Raw genomic sequence first — 16,806 nt, 5'->3', positions numbered from 1 at the left:
GAAGAAATCCCTCTTGGCCTTTTTATTATTATTATTTTTGTTTGTTTTTTGAGACGGAGTTTTGCTCTTGTTGCCCAGGCTGCAGTGCAATAGCACGATCTCGGCTCAGCAACATCTACTTCCCGGGTTCAAGCGATTCTCCTGCCTCAGCCTCCTGAGTAGCTGGGATCACAGGCATGCGCCACCACGTCCGGCTAATTTTGTGTTTTTAGTAGAGATGGGATTTCTCCATGTTGGTCAGGCTGGTCTCAAACTCCCGACCTCAGGTGATCTGCCTGCCTAGGCCTCCCAAAGTGCTGGGATTAGAGGCATGAGCCCCCGCACCTGGCTGCCTCTTGGCTTTTTTGTGAGAGAGGCACTTCTCTTTCTCCATGTAGGGTGGCATGGAGATGAGAGGTGAGATGCACAACACACCATTAATACTTCCTTCTTTAAATTCTTCAACTTTCATTTATCTTAAATAATCTAGCTTTCATTTAGAATGTCACTCTGGCTGTGATATAGAGAATGAATTGGAGGATAACAATTATGGATGCACTTAGATCATTTAGAAGGCTTTTGCAGTAGCCTAGGCTAAAATTTTTGATGTTTTAGTCTAAGATATTGATGGTAGAAATTGAGGTGAATGAATGAACTGAGAGATACATGGGAACAGACTCACCAGGACAATGGAGCAGAGCAATTTTCATTACTTTACTTCATTGTCTGTTTCTGTGCCTTAAAAAACACATCTGTGCTTGCCTTCTATTTACTGCATCCAGCTACACGTGATCTTATTGTGGTGATGCTGTCTGAGATTCTTACACTGTGCTTAAGAGGACAGGTATCTGAGGTAGACAGACTATAGATGAGGAATCAGGCAGTATGGGAATGTCAAATGGTAGACTTGGAATTCAGAAGAGAGTTTGAAGAATAAGAATCAAGAACTAAAGTTAGATGATGGAAAAGAAGGGATTCTGAACATTATCAATGAATCTGGATCATGGAGGCCAAAAGGCTTGCAAAATCTCAACAAAGGTATAGGCTACCACCTACAGTGAGATGTTAGGTACTGAATCAAAATCTTTTCACAGTAGGAATTGATTGAATATACACAGATAAAAGACACTATCTGATTGATAACATAGGAAGTATAGTCATTGCACAAATGGTGAAATATTTGAGAAGGAACATCTTGTAACAAGGTCAGTTGTTCTTAAGAATCTTCACAAAATCTTTTTTTTTTTTTTTTTTTTTTTTTTTGAGACGAAGTTTCACTCTTGTTGCCCAGGCTGGAGTCCAATGGCACAATCTCGGCTCACTGCAACCTCCGCCTCCTGGGTTCAAGCAATTCTCCTGCCTCAGCTTCCCAAGTAGCTGGGATTACAGACGCCCACTACCACGCCCGACTAATTTTTTGTATATTAGTAGAGAAGGGGTTTCACCATGTTGACCAGGCTGGTCTCGAACTTCTGACCTCAGGTGATCCACCCGCCTCGGCCTCCCAAAGTGCTGGGATTACAGGCATGAGCCATTGCGCCCGGCCCTGAATCTTCACAAAATCTTAATAGTGATAACTTAATGTCTGTGTTTTTACTAAATTGCTCAGAAGGAATGTATCATCAACACACAAAGGTTTCAGTAAAGCTCTTCATTCATTCAATGAATATTTGAGTGCCTATTACATATCAAGTCTTGTGCTAGGCACTGGGAATATAGTGGTAAACAAGATAGACAAGGCTCTTCCCTGCATGGAGATGACATTCTAATAAACAGATACAGGTGATAAACAGGTAAACCAAAACAAATTCACATCTAACATGTGCTTTGAAGAAAGTAAATATGGTGACAGAGGGAGTGAGAAGGGTAAGCAAAGACCCAAGAATGAAGAGCAAAGAGCCAATGAAAGAGCTTTCCAGGCTAAAGAAGTTGCATACAGTGAGGTAAGAAAAATTGGGATGTGTTTAATAAACATGAAGAAAACCAGTATAGATGATGCACAGTGATGGTGTGGTGGAAAGGCCAGCAAGGAGGTCAGCTAGTGCCAGATCATAGATGGTATTATAGGCTGCAGGAAGAGTGTAAATTTTCTTCTTGGTGTCAGCAGAAACCATTGGAGAATGTTACTGGATTATTTTTAAATAATCCAATTTATATTTTTGAAAGGATCACTCTGACTGCTGTGAAAACTGTGGGTCAGGATGTGAGTAGAAGCTGCTAAGCCCCTTAGAAAGTTATTAAAGTAACACAGGTGAGAGATGATGGTGCTGGAGCAGGTGCAGTTGAGTGAAGACAGGATCTGATGATGCATTTGCCTGTTAGGGATATGAGCAAGACAGTGATCAAAAATTGTCTAGGTTTGTGGTTTGTAGCTAGAAGGACGATACCGCCATATTCCGAGATGAAAAGTGCAGGTATCAGGCAGGGTAATTGAGAGTTCCACATTGGAAATGTTCAGTTTGAAATGTGTGTTAGGTGTCTAAGTGAAGATGTGAAGTTGGCAGTTAGATGTATGAATTCATAGCTCAGAAGAGTCAGAGCGGAAACTTGGCATTTGGCAATTGTTCAGATACAGATGGGTGATTCTACCTGCAGAGGAGGATGTATGTAAAGAAGAAAAGCCCTGGGGTGCTCCAGGAAGAGAGCCTGGGCTAAGAAAAAGGCCCTAGCAAAGAAGCATGAGAAGAGCAGCCAGTAAGGTAGAAAAACACAGGAAAATGTGGGGCCATATAAACCAAGAGAAGAGGGTGTTTCAGAAAGTATGGAGTGATCAACTGTAATGCATGCTGCAAACAGACTTGAGTAAAATAAGATTAAAGATGTGACCTTTGAATCTGGCACCATTCTAGGCTGTAGTAACCTAGTTACTACAGTAACCTAGTAACAGTTTCATTGGCATGGAGTGGAAGGGATCAGCTGTGCTGGGGAAATGGCACAGGCATTGGAATGGGAGCTTAGAATGCATAGATAGCTTAGTTTGATGATATTTGTCTTTTTGCAGTGTTTTCTCCAATCAACAGTTGTTCCTCTCCACCTCTAAAATTCACTGATTCATTCTCCATTGCACAAATCCCCTTTCCTTCTCCTTTAAAGGCTGATTTCTCTCCTCTTCTGGAACAGCAGTGCTTAATCACCCCCCAAGTGCAATCCTAGGAAGAAGTGGGGAGACAGCTTTCATAATTAAGGTAGCTGTCTGACCATTGGCCATTGACTTCAGATACAAAGAGGTTAACTTTTTAAAATAAATTAATAAACTTTTTAAATTAATTACAGTTTTACAGCAAAATTGAGCAGAAAATAGAGTTCCTATATACCTCTGTCCCATACACACATGAAACCATCCCCACTATCCACATCCCACACCAAAGTGGTACATTTGTTACAGCTCATGAACCTACATTGACACATCATTTATCACCCAGAGTACGTATCTATATTAGGACTTACTCTTAGTGTTGCAAATTCAATGGGTTTGAACAAATGTATAATGATAAGTATTCATCAGCACAATATCATACAGAAGGGTTTTACTGCCCTAAAAATTCTCTATGCTTTGCCTGTTCAACCCTCTCTTCCCCTCACCTGTGGCAACCACCGATCTTTTTGCTGTCTCCATAATTTTGCCTTTTCCAGAATGTCATATAGCTTGAATCATACAGTATATAGCCTTTTCAGAGGCTTCTTTTACTTAGTAATATGCATCTAAATTTCCTTCATGTCTTTTCATGACTTGATAGCTCATTTCTTTTTTAGTGCTGAATCATATAATATTCCATCATCTGAGTATCCCAACAGTTTATTTATTCATTTACCTACTGAAGAACATCTTGGTTGCTTCCAAGTTTTAGCAATTATAAATAAAGCTTCTGTAAACACCTATTTGCAGGTTTTGTATAGATATAAGTTTTCGACTCATTTGGGTAAATAACAAGGCATTTTGCTTGATTGTATGCTAAGAGTACGTTTAGTTTTGTAAAAAATGACTGAACTGTCCTCCAGACTGGCTGTATCATTTTCATTTCTATCAGCAATGAACGAGAGTTCTATTATTCACATACTCACCAGTATTTGGGTTGTCAGTGTTTTGGATTTCTGCCATTCTAATAGTCATGTGGTGGTATCTCATTGTTAATTTGCATTTCCCTGATGACATATGCATTAGTCTGTTTTCACACTGCTATAAAGAAATACCTGAAACTGGGTGATTTATAAAGGAAAGAGGTTTAATTGACTCACAGTTCTGCATGGCTGGTGAGGTCATGGTGGAAGATGAAGGGGAAGCAAGGCACGTCTTACATGGCGGCAGGAGAAAGAGACAGTGCATGGGAAACTGCCATTTTTAAAACCATCAGATCTCATGAGAACTCCCTCACTGTTATGAGAACAGCATGGGGAAAACCGCCCCCATGATCCAACCACCTCCCACCAGGTCCCTCCCTTGACAAGTGGGGATTACAATTCAAGATGAGATTTGGGTGGGGACATTGAGCCAAACCATATCAATATATGATGTAGAACATTTTTTGACATGCTTACCTGCCATCTGCATATCTTCTTTGGTGAGGTATCTGTTAAGGTCTTTGTCCCATTTTTAAAATCAGGTTGTATGCTTTCTTATTGTTGTATTATTAGAGTTTTTTGTATTGTAGAAGATCAGATTATGCCACCCCAGAACCATGCAGTGCTGTGTGCCTGTAGTTGCAGCTACTATAGAGTCTGAGGCAGGAGGATCTCAAGTTCAAGCCTAGTCTGGGCAAAATAGTGAGACCTCCAATTTCCAAACAAAACAAAACAAAAAAACAAAGAATATGTGACTTTGGCGTAAAGATTATTTGAGCTGAAGGCAATTAAGGAAAAACAGGCACAAGAAAAACTCTTTGCCCCCTCCCACCAGAAAGGGCAGAATGATTCTTAATCACTGAAGATAACTCTAGACTATATAAATATATATTTTTTTCTTTTTAGAGACAGATTCTTACTCTGTTACCCAGGCTGGAGTGCAGTGGTGCAGTCCTAGCTCACTGCAGCCTCGAACTCCTGGGCTCAAGCAATCCTCCTGCCTCAGCCTCCCATGTAGCTGGGACTACAGGAATGTGCCACCACACTCAGCTAGTTTTTTTTTTTTTTAATTTTTTAGGGGCAAGATCTCACTATGTTGCACCCAGGCTGGTCTCCAACTCCTGGCCTCAAGCAACCCTCCTGCCTCAGTCTTTCCTCCAGAGTAGCTGGGATTACAGGCACAAGCAACTGTAGACTATTAATAAACCCAGAGACACAAAGAATTTACAGAAGAAACCTTGTCAAAACAACCCTTATCTTCCATTAGTTCCCTCCATTTATTTACCTTCCACAGTTTGCTGACCCTAAAAACCTAAGCCCATTTTTCTTTGTCTTGTCACTTCTCTAAAAATTTGTTATGAAGCCCCACGTTCTGACTACCCTTTTTAGTTACTCATCGCTGCTGTTTTTCCTGCATGTAAGCACAATGCACATGTTAATATATTCCACCTGTTTTTCTCCTGTTAATCTGTATTTGTCAGTATAATTGTCAGGGTCTCGGTTACAGAACCAAGGAGAATAGAGGAAGAAGAGGTTTCTTCTCCCCTCTCCTACAGTTTATTTTGGATAACAGTCCTTTATATGTCTTTTGAAAATATTTTCTCCTAGTATGTGGCTTGTCTTCTAATTCTCTCGACAGGATATTTCACAGAGCATAAGTTTGTAATTTTAGTAAGGTACCAATTACTAATGAGAGATACATGCAAACCGTAGCATGTATTTTTAACACAAATTCAGTGTTCACTGCTTAACACTGTCATTTAAAAATCTTTACTAATTGGTTAAAAATTGTATCCCATTGTCATAATTGCGATTTCTTCTATTACAAATGAGGTTGACCAAATGTTAATCAAATGTTTGTGGTATATTTTGTTTGTAAACTATTTGTTCATAAATTGGTTCATTTAATCCCCTGTTTTATCCAAATTACTTAATGGTTTTACTTGGGTTTAGGAAAACTGGAGAGAAATGTATCAATTTTCTCTTTCATGGATTGTGTCTTTGGTGTTGTATTCAACAGTCATTGCATTAAGATGGTAAATTTTGTTAGGTGTATCTTCTTAGTCTGTTTCATGCTGCTATAATAGAATATCACAGACTGGGTAATGTATAAAGAAAAGAAATTTATTTCTTACAGTTCTGGAGGTTGGGAAATCCGAGGCTGGGGGGCCCGCATATGGTGAGGGCCTCATGCTCCATCATCCCATGGTGGAAGGCAGAAGGGTGAGCACATGTGAGCACACATGTGACACACTCATGTGCAAAAGAGAGAAAGACAGGGGGAAGGAAGGGACTGAATTCATTCGTTTATCAGGAACCCACTCCCACAATAATTAACCCACTCCTGCAATAATGGCATTCATCCATTCGTGAGGGCAGAGCCTCATGGTCTAATCACCCCTTAAAAGTCCCACCTCTCAGGTTGCAGTGAGCCGAGATGGCGCAACTGCACTCCAGGCTGGCAGCAGAGCAAGACTGTCTCAAAAAAAACAAAAAAGTCCCACCTCTCAACACTCTTGCACTGGAAATTGTGTTTTCAACACACGAACTTTGAGGAATGCATTAAAACCATAGCATATATTTTAACATAATTTTTTTAATTGAGGGGAAAAAGTAATTGCCATACCCAAGGTCATCTAGATTTTCTCCTATGTTATCTTCTTAGGAGTTTTATAGTTTTGCATTTTATATTTAAGTCTGTGGTCCATTTAGAGTTCTTTATTTTCTTTTTTGAGACAGGGTCTGGCTCTGTCACCCACGCTGGAGTGCAGTGGCACTATCTCAGCTCACTGCAACCTCCACCTCACAGGCTCAAGTGATCCCACTGCCTCAGCCTCCTGAGTAGCTGGGATTACAGGCACGTGCCACCACACCTGGTTAATTTTTGTATTTTTAGTAAAGATAGGGTTTCACCATGTTGCCTAGGCTGGTCTTGAACTCCTAGGCTCAACCAATCTACCTGCCTCAGCTCCCAAAGTGCTGGGATTACAGGTGTGAGCCACTGCACCCGGCCTAGAGTTAATTTTTATGATGATTGTAAGATCTGTGTCTAGATTGAATTTTTTGCATGTGGATATGCAAGGCTAACATTTTAGAAACAAATTGTTTTCTTGGTTATAAAGTTAATACATGCTCAGTATAGAAATTTCCTAAAAGACAGAAAAATATTAAGATAATTGAAATTATGACTGTTAACACTTTGATGAACTGCCAATTAGTCCTTTTTATATGCATTTTAACATTTTTCAACTTGCTTTCTTCATTTGGACATTATAATATGATCATTTTCCCTACACTGTTAAAAACTCTTTCTAAACACCCTTTTAATCATTGCATTTTCTCTAAGTAAATCATGTAATATCATTCACTTAGTTTTTTTATTGATATTTCTCATTTCTAAATTTTACCATAATGAATATATTTGTGTAGAAAGCTTTCTCCCCCACCCCTCTGTTTCAAGTTCTTTCCTTAGGATACAGCCATAATAACAGACATGGAATCAGAGCGGGGAAAATGTCAGCATGCTCCTAATGCATAATGTCAAATTGCTTTCCAGGAAGCTAGTTCTGATTTACAATCCCATCAGTAGTGGATGAGTGCCTATCTTCACTCAATTCCCACCACTACTGAACCCTGTCATTTAAAGATCTTCACTAATTTTAGAGGTTAAAAATTGTATCCCATTGTTATAATTGCCATTTCATTGATTACTAATGAGGTTGAACAAATGTTAATCAAATATTTGTTAGTTATTTGTGGTATACTTTCTTTGTAAATTATTTGTTCATAAATTGGTTCATTACACTGTTTTATCCAAATTGCTTAATGGTTTTATTTGTTTTTAGGAAAACTGGAAGAGCTTACATAAGAAAGGTATTGCAACATACGACTCCTAAAGGATTTTTGTCCTCAGTTATTGCAGAAATGAAAGAGCCCTTTGGATTAGAAGAAGTGAATGAGAGCTCTTGTTTGTCTAGTTCCCTTTTGATTAATAAAGCTGGAAATGTCTATAAACTCACTCTTGATTCACAAGGTAGGTATAATAATATCATACATCTCTGATGGCTAGAAAAAAATGAAAATTATCTTTTGTGAAGGCATTTTAATGCTTATTTATAGAGCAATAGATTTCAAATTTTAGTCCAACTAGCAACCTACCAAAGTTTACATATATTTGGGTTCCTGAAATAATTTTTTTTTTTTTTTTTGGCAATGGAGTCTCTCTCTATTGCCCAGGCTGGAGTATAGTGACGCGATCTCGACTCACCACAACCTCTGCCTCCCAGGTTCAAGCGATTCTTCTGCTTCAGCCTCCAGAGTAGCTGGGATTACAGGCATGTGCCACCACACCCAGCTAATTTTTGCTTTTTTGGAGTCTCGCACTGTCACCCAGCCTGGAGCACAGTGGCGCAATCTCAGCTCACTGCAACCTCCGCCTCCTGGCTTCAAGCAATTCTCCTGCCTCAGCCTCCCGAGTAGCTGGGATTACAGGTGCATGCCGCCACGCCCAGCTAATCTCTTTTGTATTTTAGTAGAGATGGGGTTTCACCGTGTTGCCTAGGCTGCTCTTGAACTCCTGAGCTCAGGCAATCCGCCCACCTCAGCCTCTCAAAGTGCTAGGATTACAGGCGTGAGCCACGGCACCTGGCCTAATTTTTGTATTTTTAGGAGAGACGGGGTTTCACCTTGTTGGCCAGGCTGGTCTCAAACTCCTGACCTCGAGTGATCCACCTGCCTCAGCTTCCCAAAGTGCTGGGATTACAGGCATTAGCCACCACACCCTGCCCAAGATTATTTTTTCTAATATAATAAAGTATAGCTATAACTTCATTGATATTTCATCAATAGTAGTGCCTATTATTTAGTCCTATGAGGTTATTTTGTCTTAAAGAGTGATCAGAAGAAATGAAAGAAAATGGGAAGTTTCTGCAGATTTTTCTTACCTTAACAAAATAATTTTGAATCACTGTTCTATAGGATGTTTCTATCTCAAAGGATTATTGATTCACAGCAAAAGTTAATACAGTTTATTCTAAGGGTTTAGGTTTTACTCTGATTAAACGGGAAGCCACTGGAGGGTTTAAGCAGAAAGTGACATGATCTGACTTAGCTCTCAACAAGATCACTTTGGCTGCTGTGATGAGAATAGACTGGGCAGGTGATGGAGAGAAGGCAAGGAGGAAAGCAGAGAAGTCAGCTAGGAGGCCATTACAATAATCAAGTGAGAGATCATACTAAACTTAAAGATGCCTGTTACTCATCCAAGCGGAGAAATAAGATGGGCATTTAGAAATGCAAGTCTGGAGTTCAGGGAAGATGGCTGGGCTAGAGACACAGATTTGAGGACTTCAGCATATGTGTGATAGTTAATGCTATAAGACCAAATGAGAACACCTGGAAAATGAGTGGAGTTATAGAAGGGAAGAGGCTTGAGATCTAATCCCGGGCAATATCTAGTGTTCAGGGAGATAGAGGAGAATTGGTAAAGGATATTGGGTGGCCTGGTCAGAGTAGAACTAAGAGAGAGTGTGTCAAACCAGGTGAGGAAGGTGTTTCAAGAAGGAGAGGCCCCTCTCCCGTGTTGCATAACACCAATAGGTCTGGTAAGATAAGGAATGAAAACTGGCCAGTGGATCTGTGTGAAAGTCCTTGGGAACCTTGGCTGGGTGTGGTGGCTCATGCCTGTAATCCCAGCACTTTGGGAGGCCAAGGCAGGTGGATCAACTGAGGTCAGGAGTTTGAGACCAGTCTGGCCAACATGGTGAAACCCCGTCTCTACTAAAAATACAAAAATTAGCTGGGCCTGCTGGCAGGCGCCTGTAATTCCAGCTACTTGGGAGGCTGAGGCAGGAGAATTGTTTGAACCCAGGAGGTGGAGGTTGCAGTGAGCCATGATTGCGCCATTGCACTCCAGCTTGGGTGACAAGAGCGAAACTGTATCAAAAAAAAAAAAGTCCTTGAGAACTTTGACAAAAAGCTGTTGGCTGGAGTCATGTAGACAAAAGTCTGATTGGATGGGTTCAAAAAATTATGAGAGGAGAGTGGAGACAGTGAATAAAGGTAACTCTTTCAGGAAGTTTTACTATAAAGGGGAAGAGAGAAATTACCTGGTGGTTGGAGGGAATATTGGAAAGGATTTTTGTTGGTTGGTTTGAACTGGGAGAAATTGGAGCATGTGTGCATAGTTAAGGGAATGATGAGGCCCTCTTCTGACTGTTTCTATTTTTTTTTAGAGTGAGGAGAGTATTGATGACATGTTTCATGACCTATCAAAAATATTTTGATAATGATTACTTCCCTCTCATTTCAACAGCCTTCCTTGGCTTCGTTGATGTCTTCTCTGATTTTCTCCAATCATTTCTTCTTCGTCTCCTTGAGAGGATCTTTTTCCCTTCCCATTCCTTAGATGATGATGTTCCTTAAGGTCCTGCCCAAGAAACTCTTTTCTTCTAAATCTTCATATTCTCCTTAAATACTCAATTACTCATCCATTCAACAAATATTTATTGAGTATCTTCTGTGTAATAAGCACATCTTTAGGTACTGGGGAAACTGGCTACATTATCCTTCTCTTGTAGAATCACAACAAAGATTTTAGGTTATTAAGGCTTTTAGTATTTCCATAGTAAAAAAAAAAAAAAAAAAAAAAAAAATCAGCTTTCTTTACTTAGCTCTACATGGTTTTTTACTGCCAAAAATTTTATACAATAGTTTCACAGTAAACATTAAAGCATAGGTGCATGGTCTATTTATGATAAACTTTCTATAAAATAATTTGAATTATGACTGAAATTTGGCAAATGTGTTCTCTGTTTAAGAGATAGTTTAAAAACTCAAACAGTGTATTTGTTAGCTATGTACATCAGTTTGTTTGGCAAACGTCGGATGTTTGATTTAATACCAAGTCTCTTCTGTTTAATCTCCAGTTGTTCAGGCCTTGTTTGAAGATACAGATATAGAGAAGACTGTAGTGCTTCCTGGGTACAGCAGCTTCCTCATCACAAGCATTTTAGATAATAAGAATGCATTAGCCATTGCTACCATGCCTGAAAATGCACCCAACAATATGACCTTTCTAAAGAGCACATGGTTCTTATACAACTTTGGGCAAAGGAATGGACGAACGTGGAAAATATATTCAAAACCATGTAATTATTGGTTTCAACATGATGATTCACCATCCCTCAACATTGTGAAATACATTGATCTGGGAAACTCTTATGTTTTAAAAGCTAAGGTCATACGGAATGCAAAAGGTAAGTTTGTTTTGATCGGAAAATATCAAAAGGAAAGGTTATTTCTTTTCTTGAATGTGAAATATACTCTTTGATACTGACTGACTTTATCTTTGGTTCCCATACTTGTTGGCATTCTACTACTAACAGTATTAGTGCCTAATTATTGAGTACTTACTATGTACTGGGCTCTATATTAAACTATTATTTTATTTATTTATTTAGTTAGTTAGTTAGTTGTGAGACAGACTCCCCCTCCATCATCCAGGCTGGAGTGCAGTGGCACAATCTCGGATCACTGTAGCCTCTGCCTCCTGGGTTCAAGCGATTCTCCTGCCTCAGACTCCCAAGTAGCTGGGGTTACAAGTGTACACCACACCCAGCTAGTTTTTGTATTTTTAGTAGACAAGGGGTTTTGCCATGTTGGCCAGGCTGCTCTCAAACTCCTGACCTCAAGTGATTCACCTGCCTCAGCCTCCCAAAATGCTGGGATTACAGGCGTGAGCCACCTCACTCGGCCATATTTTTATACATTATTTTATTTAATGTTTATAACAACCCTGAAAGTATAGATTATAATCCTCATTTTACAAATGAGGAAAATGAGATTGCTACCAGCCCAAGTTGACACAGAATTTTAGTGTAGATTTTTGTTGCCCTCTGCAACGAAAATTTTTTAATTACTTTGGTATGGTTATATTTATTTCAGCTACAGTTGACCCTTGAACAACACCAGTTTGAACTGTGCAGGTCCTCTTATGCGCAGATATTTTTCAGCCAAACACGGACAGAAAACACAGTTTTTGCGGGATGTGAAACCCACATATACACAGGCACTGACTTTTCCTATATGTGGGTTCCACAGGCCCAACTTAGGGACTTCAGTATATGTGGATTTTGGTATATACAGGGCTCCTTGAACCAACCCTTTGTATGTACCACAGAATGACTGTATTTATTTTAAGCCCCCCAAAAAAATGGCTTTGAAATAGAATTCTATACTTTCCCCCATTTTTCCAGCTATTTATTTATTACAAAAGTAATACAAAAATTGTTAAAGATGCTAGCGAAGTAGCACAATGGAAAAAATAAAACAAAAATTTTAGTAAATAACTGAGATAGGAAGAGAGGAAGGAAAGATGGAAGGGAGGGAGTAGGGGAGAAAGGGCAAGAAAAAGAAGAAAATTGTGTCACCAGAAATGAAGAGGGAACTTAAAACCAAAGAAATTAGCTAATGTATGACTCCCTGAAGGATGTGAGGCCCAGATACTGATCATAAGGCAGTGAGACGGGTTTTAATGCCCAAGTGTTGACAGAAAGTTTGACTTTGGGCCTTACTACTTTGTGGAAGGAAGTTGGAATGGAGACCATTAAAGAAAGCTGGGACCATCAAATCATGAAGAGAGAGTTAGGAAAACTCTGTCCACCAGAGTTTTTGTAAAGCAGCAGCATGGGATAGAATGGGGAGAAGGAATTTCCCATAAAAAAATCAAAACTTCAAGACTGTATCACATTCAGAGACTGAATTCTGCATTCAGATGCAGAATTCCAAGCTGAGAAATAATAGCATCTGGGCCCCAACACAAGGAAGCACAAAACTCTCTGTAGGGGTCAGGCATGGTGGCTCATGCCTCTAATCCCAGCACTTTGGGAGGCCAAGGCAGGAGGATAGCTTGAGCCCAGGAGTTTGAGACCAGCCTGGGCAACATAGCGAGACCCTGTCTCTATTAAAACACACACACACACACACAATTTTATTACATTAAAAATTTTTTTTTAATTTACTCTCTGTAGGAATACTTTCGTAACCCAGGTAATATGGACTTCCAGGGAAAAATCAATCTTCATTGATCACAAATCGAGGAAAAGAACTTTAAAACTATGTAAGGAAATGACCCACCATAACAGAGGGTCAACAGGCATAGGAAAATTTTAGACTCCAGGAACTTGAGATAACAGAAAAATCAGAAAGACACTATCAAATAAGTATGCATAAAACTCTCAGAGTAAACCATAATGAAAGGACAAAATGCTATTTTTTTAAAAAAGGCTTATTTGAAAAAACAGAACCAAGTAATTTATATAAGTAAAAATTAGAAGTTTTGAAAAAAATTGAGAACGTCTATTTCCCTCAGTATTGTGGATTAAATGTCCTGAAAACCTTCCTTCTATTTGAAACCCTTGGAAATCCTTTCTTGTTGATTGTATGACTAATTGTCCCTATTTTCTTCAAGTAATTTTAGAAGTTTTAATTTTATGGTTTTAACTTTCTATTTAATTTTTAGGTTACCTCTATTTTATTTTGGTATATTATGTATGGTTAGCTAGTTGTTCCAATATTATTTATTCACTAATGCATCCTTTCTCTACTGATTTCAAAATATAACTTTATCTTAGTATACAATTTACCTATTATTCTGACCATTTCTGAATTTTTAAGATCCGTTCCATTGTAATCTCTCTATATTCTGTCACCAACGCCACAATGTTCTAATTATTTTCCCTTTAAAATATACTGAATTGCTTATTAAAGGGCTCAATCAGTTATATGTGTTCAGTTTGATGGAAGCAAATAGTAATCAACAAATCAACTAAGTTGCCTGTTTCTGTGGAAAAATCTAGTCCAATCTACTGAAGGTATGGTCCCTGAACCTGTGTTAGCATCACCAGGGCACTTGTTAGAAATGCAGAATCTCAGGCCTCACTCCAGACCTGCTCAATCTGTATTTCAACAAAATCTCCAGTTAAAGGCTAGGAAGCACTGGCCAGGTCACTTTGGTTTAAGGGAAACAGCTGCAGTTGTTTATAAACTCTGGTTTATTGATTGGTAAAGATGCCAGTTAGACTACATGGTATTTCAAATCAGTTTTTCCACCGAAGTCCTCAGTATGGCAAAGTTGCAAACAGGTGGCCTGCAGGCAGAAATTGGTCTGGTGAAATATTTTGTTTGAAATGCATAAGAGTTTTCTCTTGGCAACAATTAACTGGCAGCCCTTTCAACTGGGCACGTACCCTTCAGTTTTTCTACTCAGTCAACCAACTCAGTGTAGCCAGTATTATCGGAGACCTTGATTAGCATTTGAGAACCAGGCTGAGGAATGAGGGAAACGTTTCTCTGAGAAAATATTTGTAAAGTTAAATTTTTCTGAGAACTGTCAGAGGCGTTTGAACCAGAGCAACTCCATCTTGAATAGGAGCTGGGTAAAATGAGGCTGAGACCTACTGGGCTGCATTCCCAGATGGTGAAGGCATTCTAAGCCACAGGATGAGATACGAGGTTAGCACAAGATACAGGTCATGAAGACCTTGCTGATAAAACAGATTGCAGTAAAGAAGCCGGGCAAAACCCACCAAAACCAAGATAGCAATCAGAGTGACCTCTGGTTGTCCTCAGTGCTGCACTCCCACCAGCACCATGACAGTTTACAAATGCCATGGCAACATCAGGAAGTTACTCTATATGGTCTAAAAAGGGGAGGCATGAATAATCCACCCCTTATTTAGCATATCATCAGGAAATAACCATAAAAGTGGGCAACCACCAGCTCTATCTATGGAGTAGCCATTCTTTTATTCCTCTACTTTCTTAATAAACTTGCTTTCACTTTACTCTATGGACTCACCCTGAATTCTTTCTTGTGTGAGATTCAAGAATCCTCTCTTGGGGTCTGGATCAGGACCCATTTCCTGTAACAGAACTATTAAAGTTGACTCTATATAAATTGCTAACTGTATGTGCAGCCATTGTGCAACTTTCAGAATAGATTCAGTTGATGTTCTAAAATCTGATTAGCCAATCATTATTCAATTGAGTTTACAGTTTTCATGATCTAATATTAACTGTTAACCTTGTTTCCATAGGTTTTCGAATGCTTGAAATACCACTACTGACTGTGTTTGTTGGAAACCCTAATTTGTTGGACGTTAAAGCTGAAGTCACTTTTGATGATACTGACAGTTATGTAATAACAATTTCTGCAGCTAGCAAAGTTTTACATCAGGTAGGATTTTCTTCATTTACAAAACATTTCTTACTGATGAAAATATTTTCTAAAACAACTATTATTAATATTTAATGAGCATCATTTTAAACATCTCTGTTTATAAATACATACATAAGAGTATAGGTTACAAGGATAAATACACTGAAGAAAACATTGTAATAATTTTATAAAAATAGATTTGTGTCCTACATAATATTTTTAGTAATTACTTATGTATTTATCAAACTTAACAAAAGAAAAATTGAGAGGCAACTAAAGGTAACTGCACATTTCAGAATCATATTTTTTTACCACAAAAATATTGAGCTGTATGAAATTACCCTTTTGCAGACCAAAACACAGTGAAATCTTGGCAACTTAATATGTTCAGTTTATAGTTTTTGCAAATATCCCATTAAAAATTAAAGAAAAAGGTAACAAGAAACAGTAGCAATTGAGGCCATTTCTTTTTTTGTTGTTGTTTAACTTGGGCTCCTTTTTATAGCTTTATATGTGTATACAGTTAATTACATTTCTTTCTTCAACTGCTTAAAAATAGGGAACACAGGCTGGGCATGGTGGCTCACGCCTGTAATCCCAGTACTTTGAGAGGCCAAGGTGGGTGGATCACCTGAGGTTGGCAGTTCAAGACCAGCCTGACCAACATGGAGAAACCCCGTCCCTACTAAAAATACAAAAAAATTAGCCAGGCATGGTGGCCCATGCCTGTAATCCCAGCTACTCAAGAGGCTGAGGCAGGAGAATCACTTGAACCTGGGAGGCAGAGGTTGCAGGGAACCGAGATCGTGCCATTGCACTCCAGCCTGGGCAACAAGAGTGAAACTCTGTCTCAAAAAAAAAAAAAAAACGGAACACTTTAAATAATAAGAAATTCGTTAGTTGAAATAAAGGCTTATTATTCATACCATGTTCTTAATATGTACTTAGTATGATTGATTTATTGAAATTGTGATAGAATAAAGATGAGCTACTAAATGAAAACTAAATGGTGAAAAATAAAACACACGTAGCTTACTAAACTCCTAGCATCTAAGAGGAAGAAATATCTCAATTCTTCAGGAAAAACAAACATTTTTCAAATTATAAATTTACAAGTCATTTTTTTTTAGCAGTGGACAATTACCAGGGCATGAACCCTTCGTTAGCATTACTTTATTCAGTAAATGAGAACCACAAAAAAATCACTGGAAAGGACTAGATACAGATACAGAATAAATGTGCTCTTTGGCATTTTTCCTTTTTTTTTTTATTGTAAATTAACAGTTTATAATTGTATAAATTTATGAGGTACAAAGCGATGAACGATGAAAGATAAGTTTTGGTGAGAATGTGGAGAAAAGGGAACCCTTGTACACTGTTGCTGGGAATGTAAATTAGTAGAGTCATTATGGAAAACGGTATGCAGCGCAGTGGCTCACGCCTGCAATCCCAGCACTTTGGGAGGCCAAGGCGGGCGGATCACCTGAGGTTGGGAGATTGAGACCATCCTGGCTAACACAGTGAAACCCCATCTCTACTAAAAATATAAA

The 16,806-nt window shown here is 38.8% G+C and overlaps 1 protein-coding gene across 1 annotated transcript in view; it reads left to right on the top strand.

Annotated features, from left to right (window-relative positions):
- CATSPERB (cation channel sperm associated auxiliary subunit beta) overlaps nucleotides 1–16,806 on the top strand; it is a 156,898-nt gene that overhangs the window by 104,235 nt on the left and 35,857 nt on the right. Inside the window, exons 18-20 of the mRNA XM_024231934.3 lie at nucleotides 7,884–8,071; nucleotides 10,965–11,294; nucleotides 15,135–15,274. Of these exons, the coding sequence (XP_024087702.3) occupies nucleotides 7,884–8,071; nucleotides 10,965–11,294; nucleotides 15,135–15,274 (658 nt within the window). The remainder of the gene's footprint in view (nucleotides 1–7,883; nucleotides 8,072–10,964; nucleotides 11,295–15,134; nucleotides 15,275–16,806) is intronic.

The sequence above is a fragment of the Pongo abelii genome, chromosome 15, assembly GCF_028885655.2.
Source record: "Pongo abelii isolate AG06213 chromosome 15, NHGRI_mPonAbe1-v2.0_pri, whole genome shotgun sequence".
NCBI lineage: Eukaryota > Metazoa > Chordata > Mammalia > Primates > Hominidae > Pongo > Pongo abelii.
The sequence above is the reverse complement of the archived record's forward strand: the minus strand, read 5'-3'. Positions and strand labels throughout refer to the sequence as shown.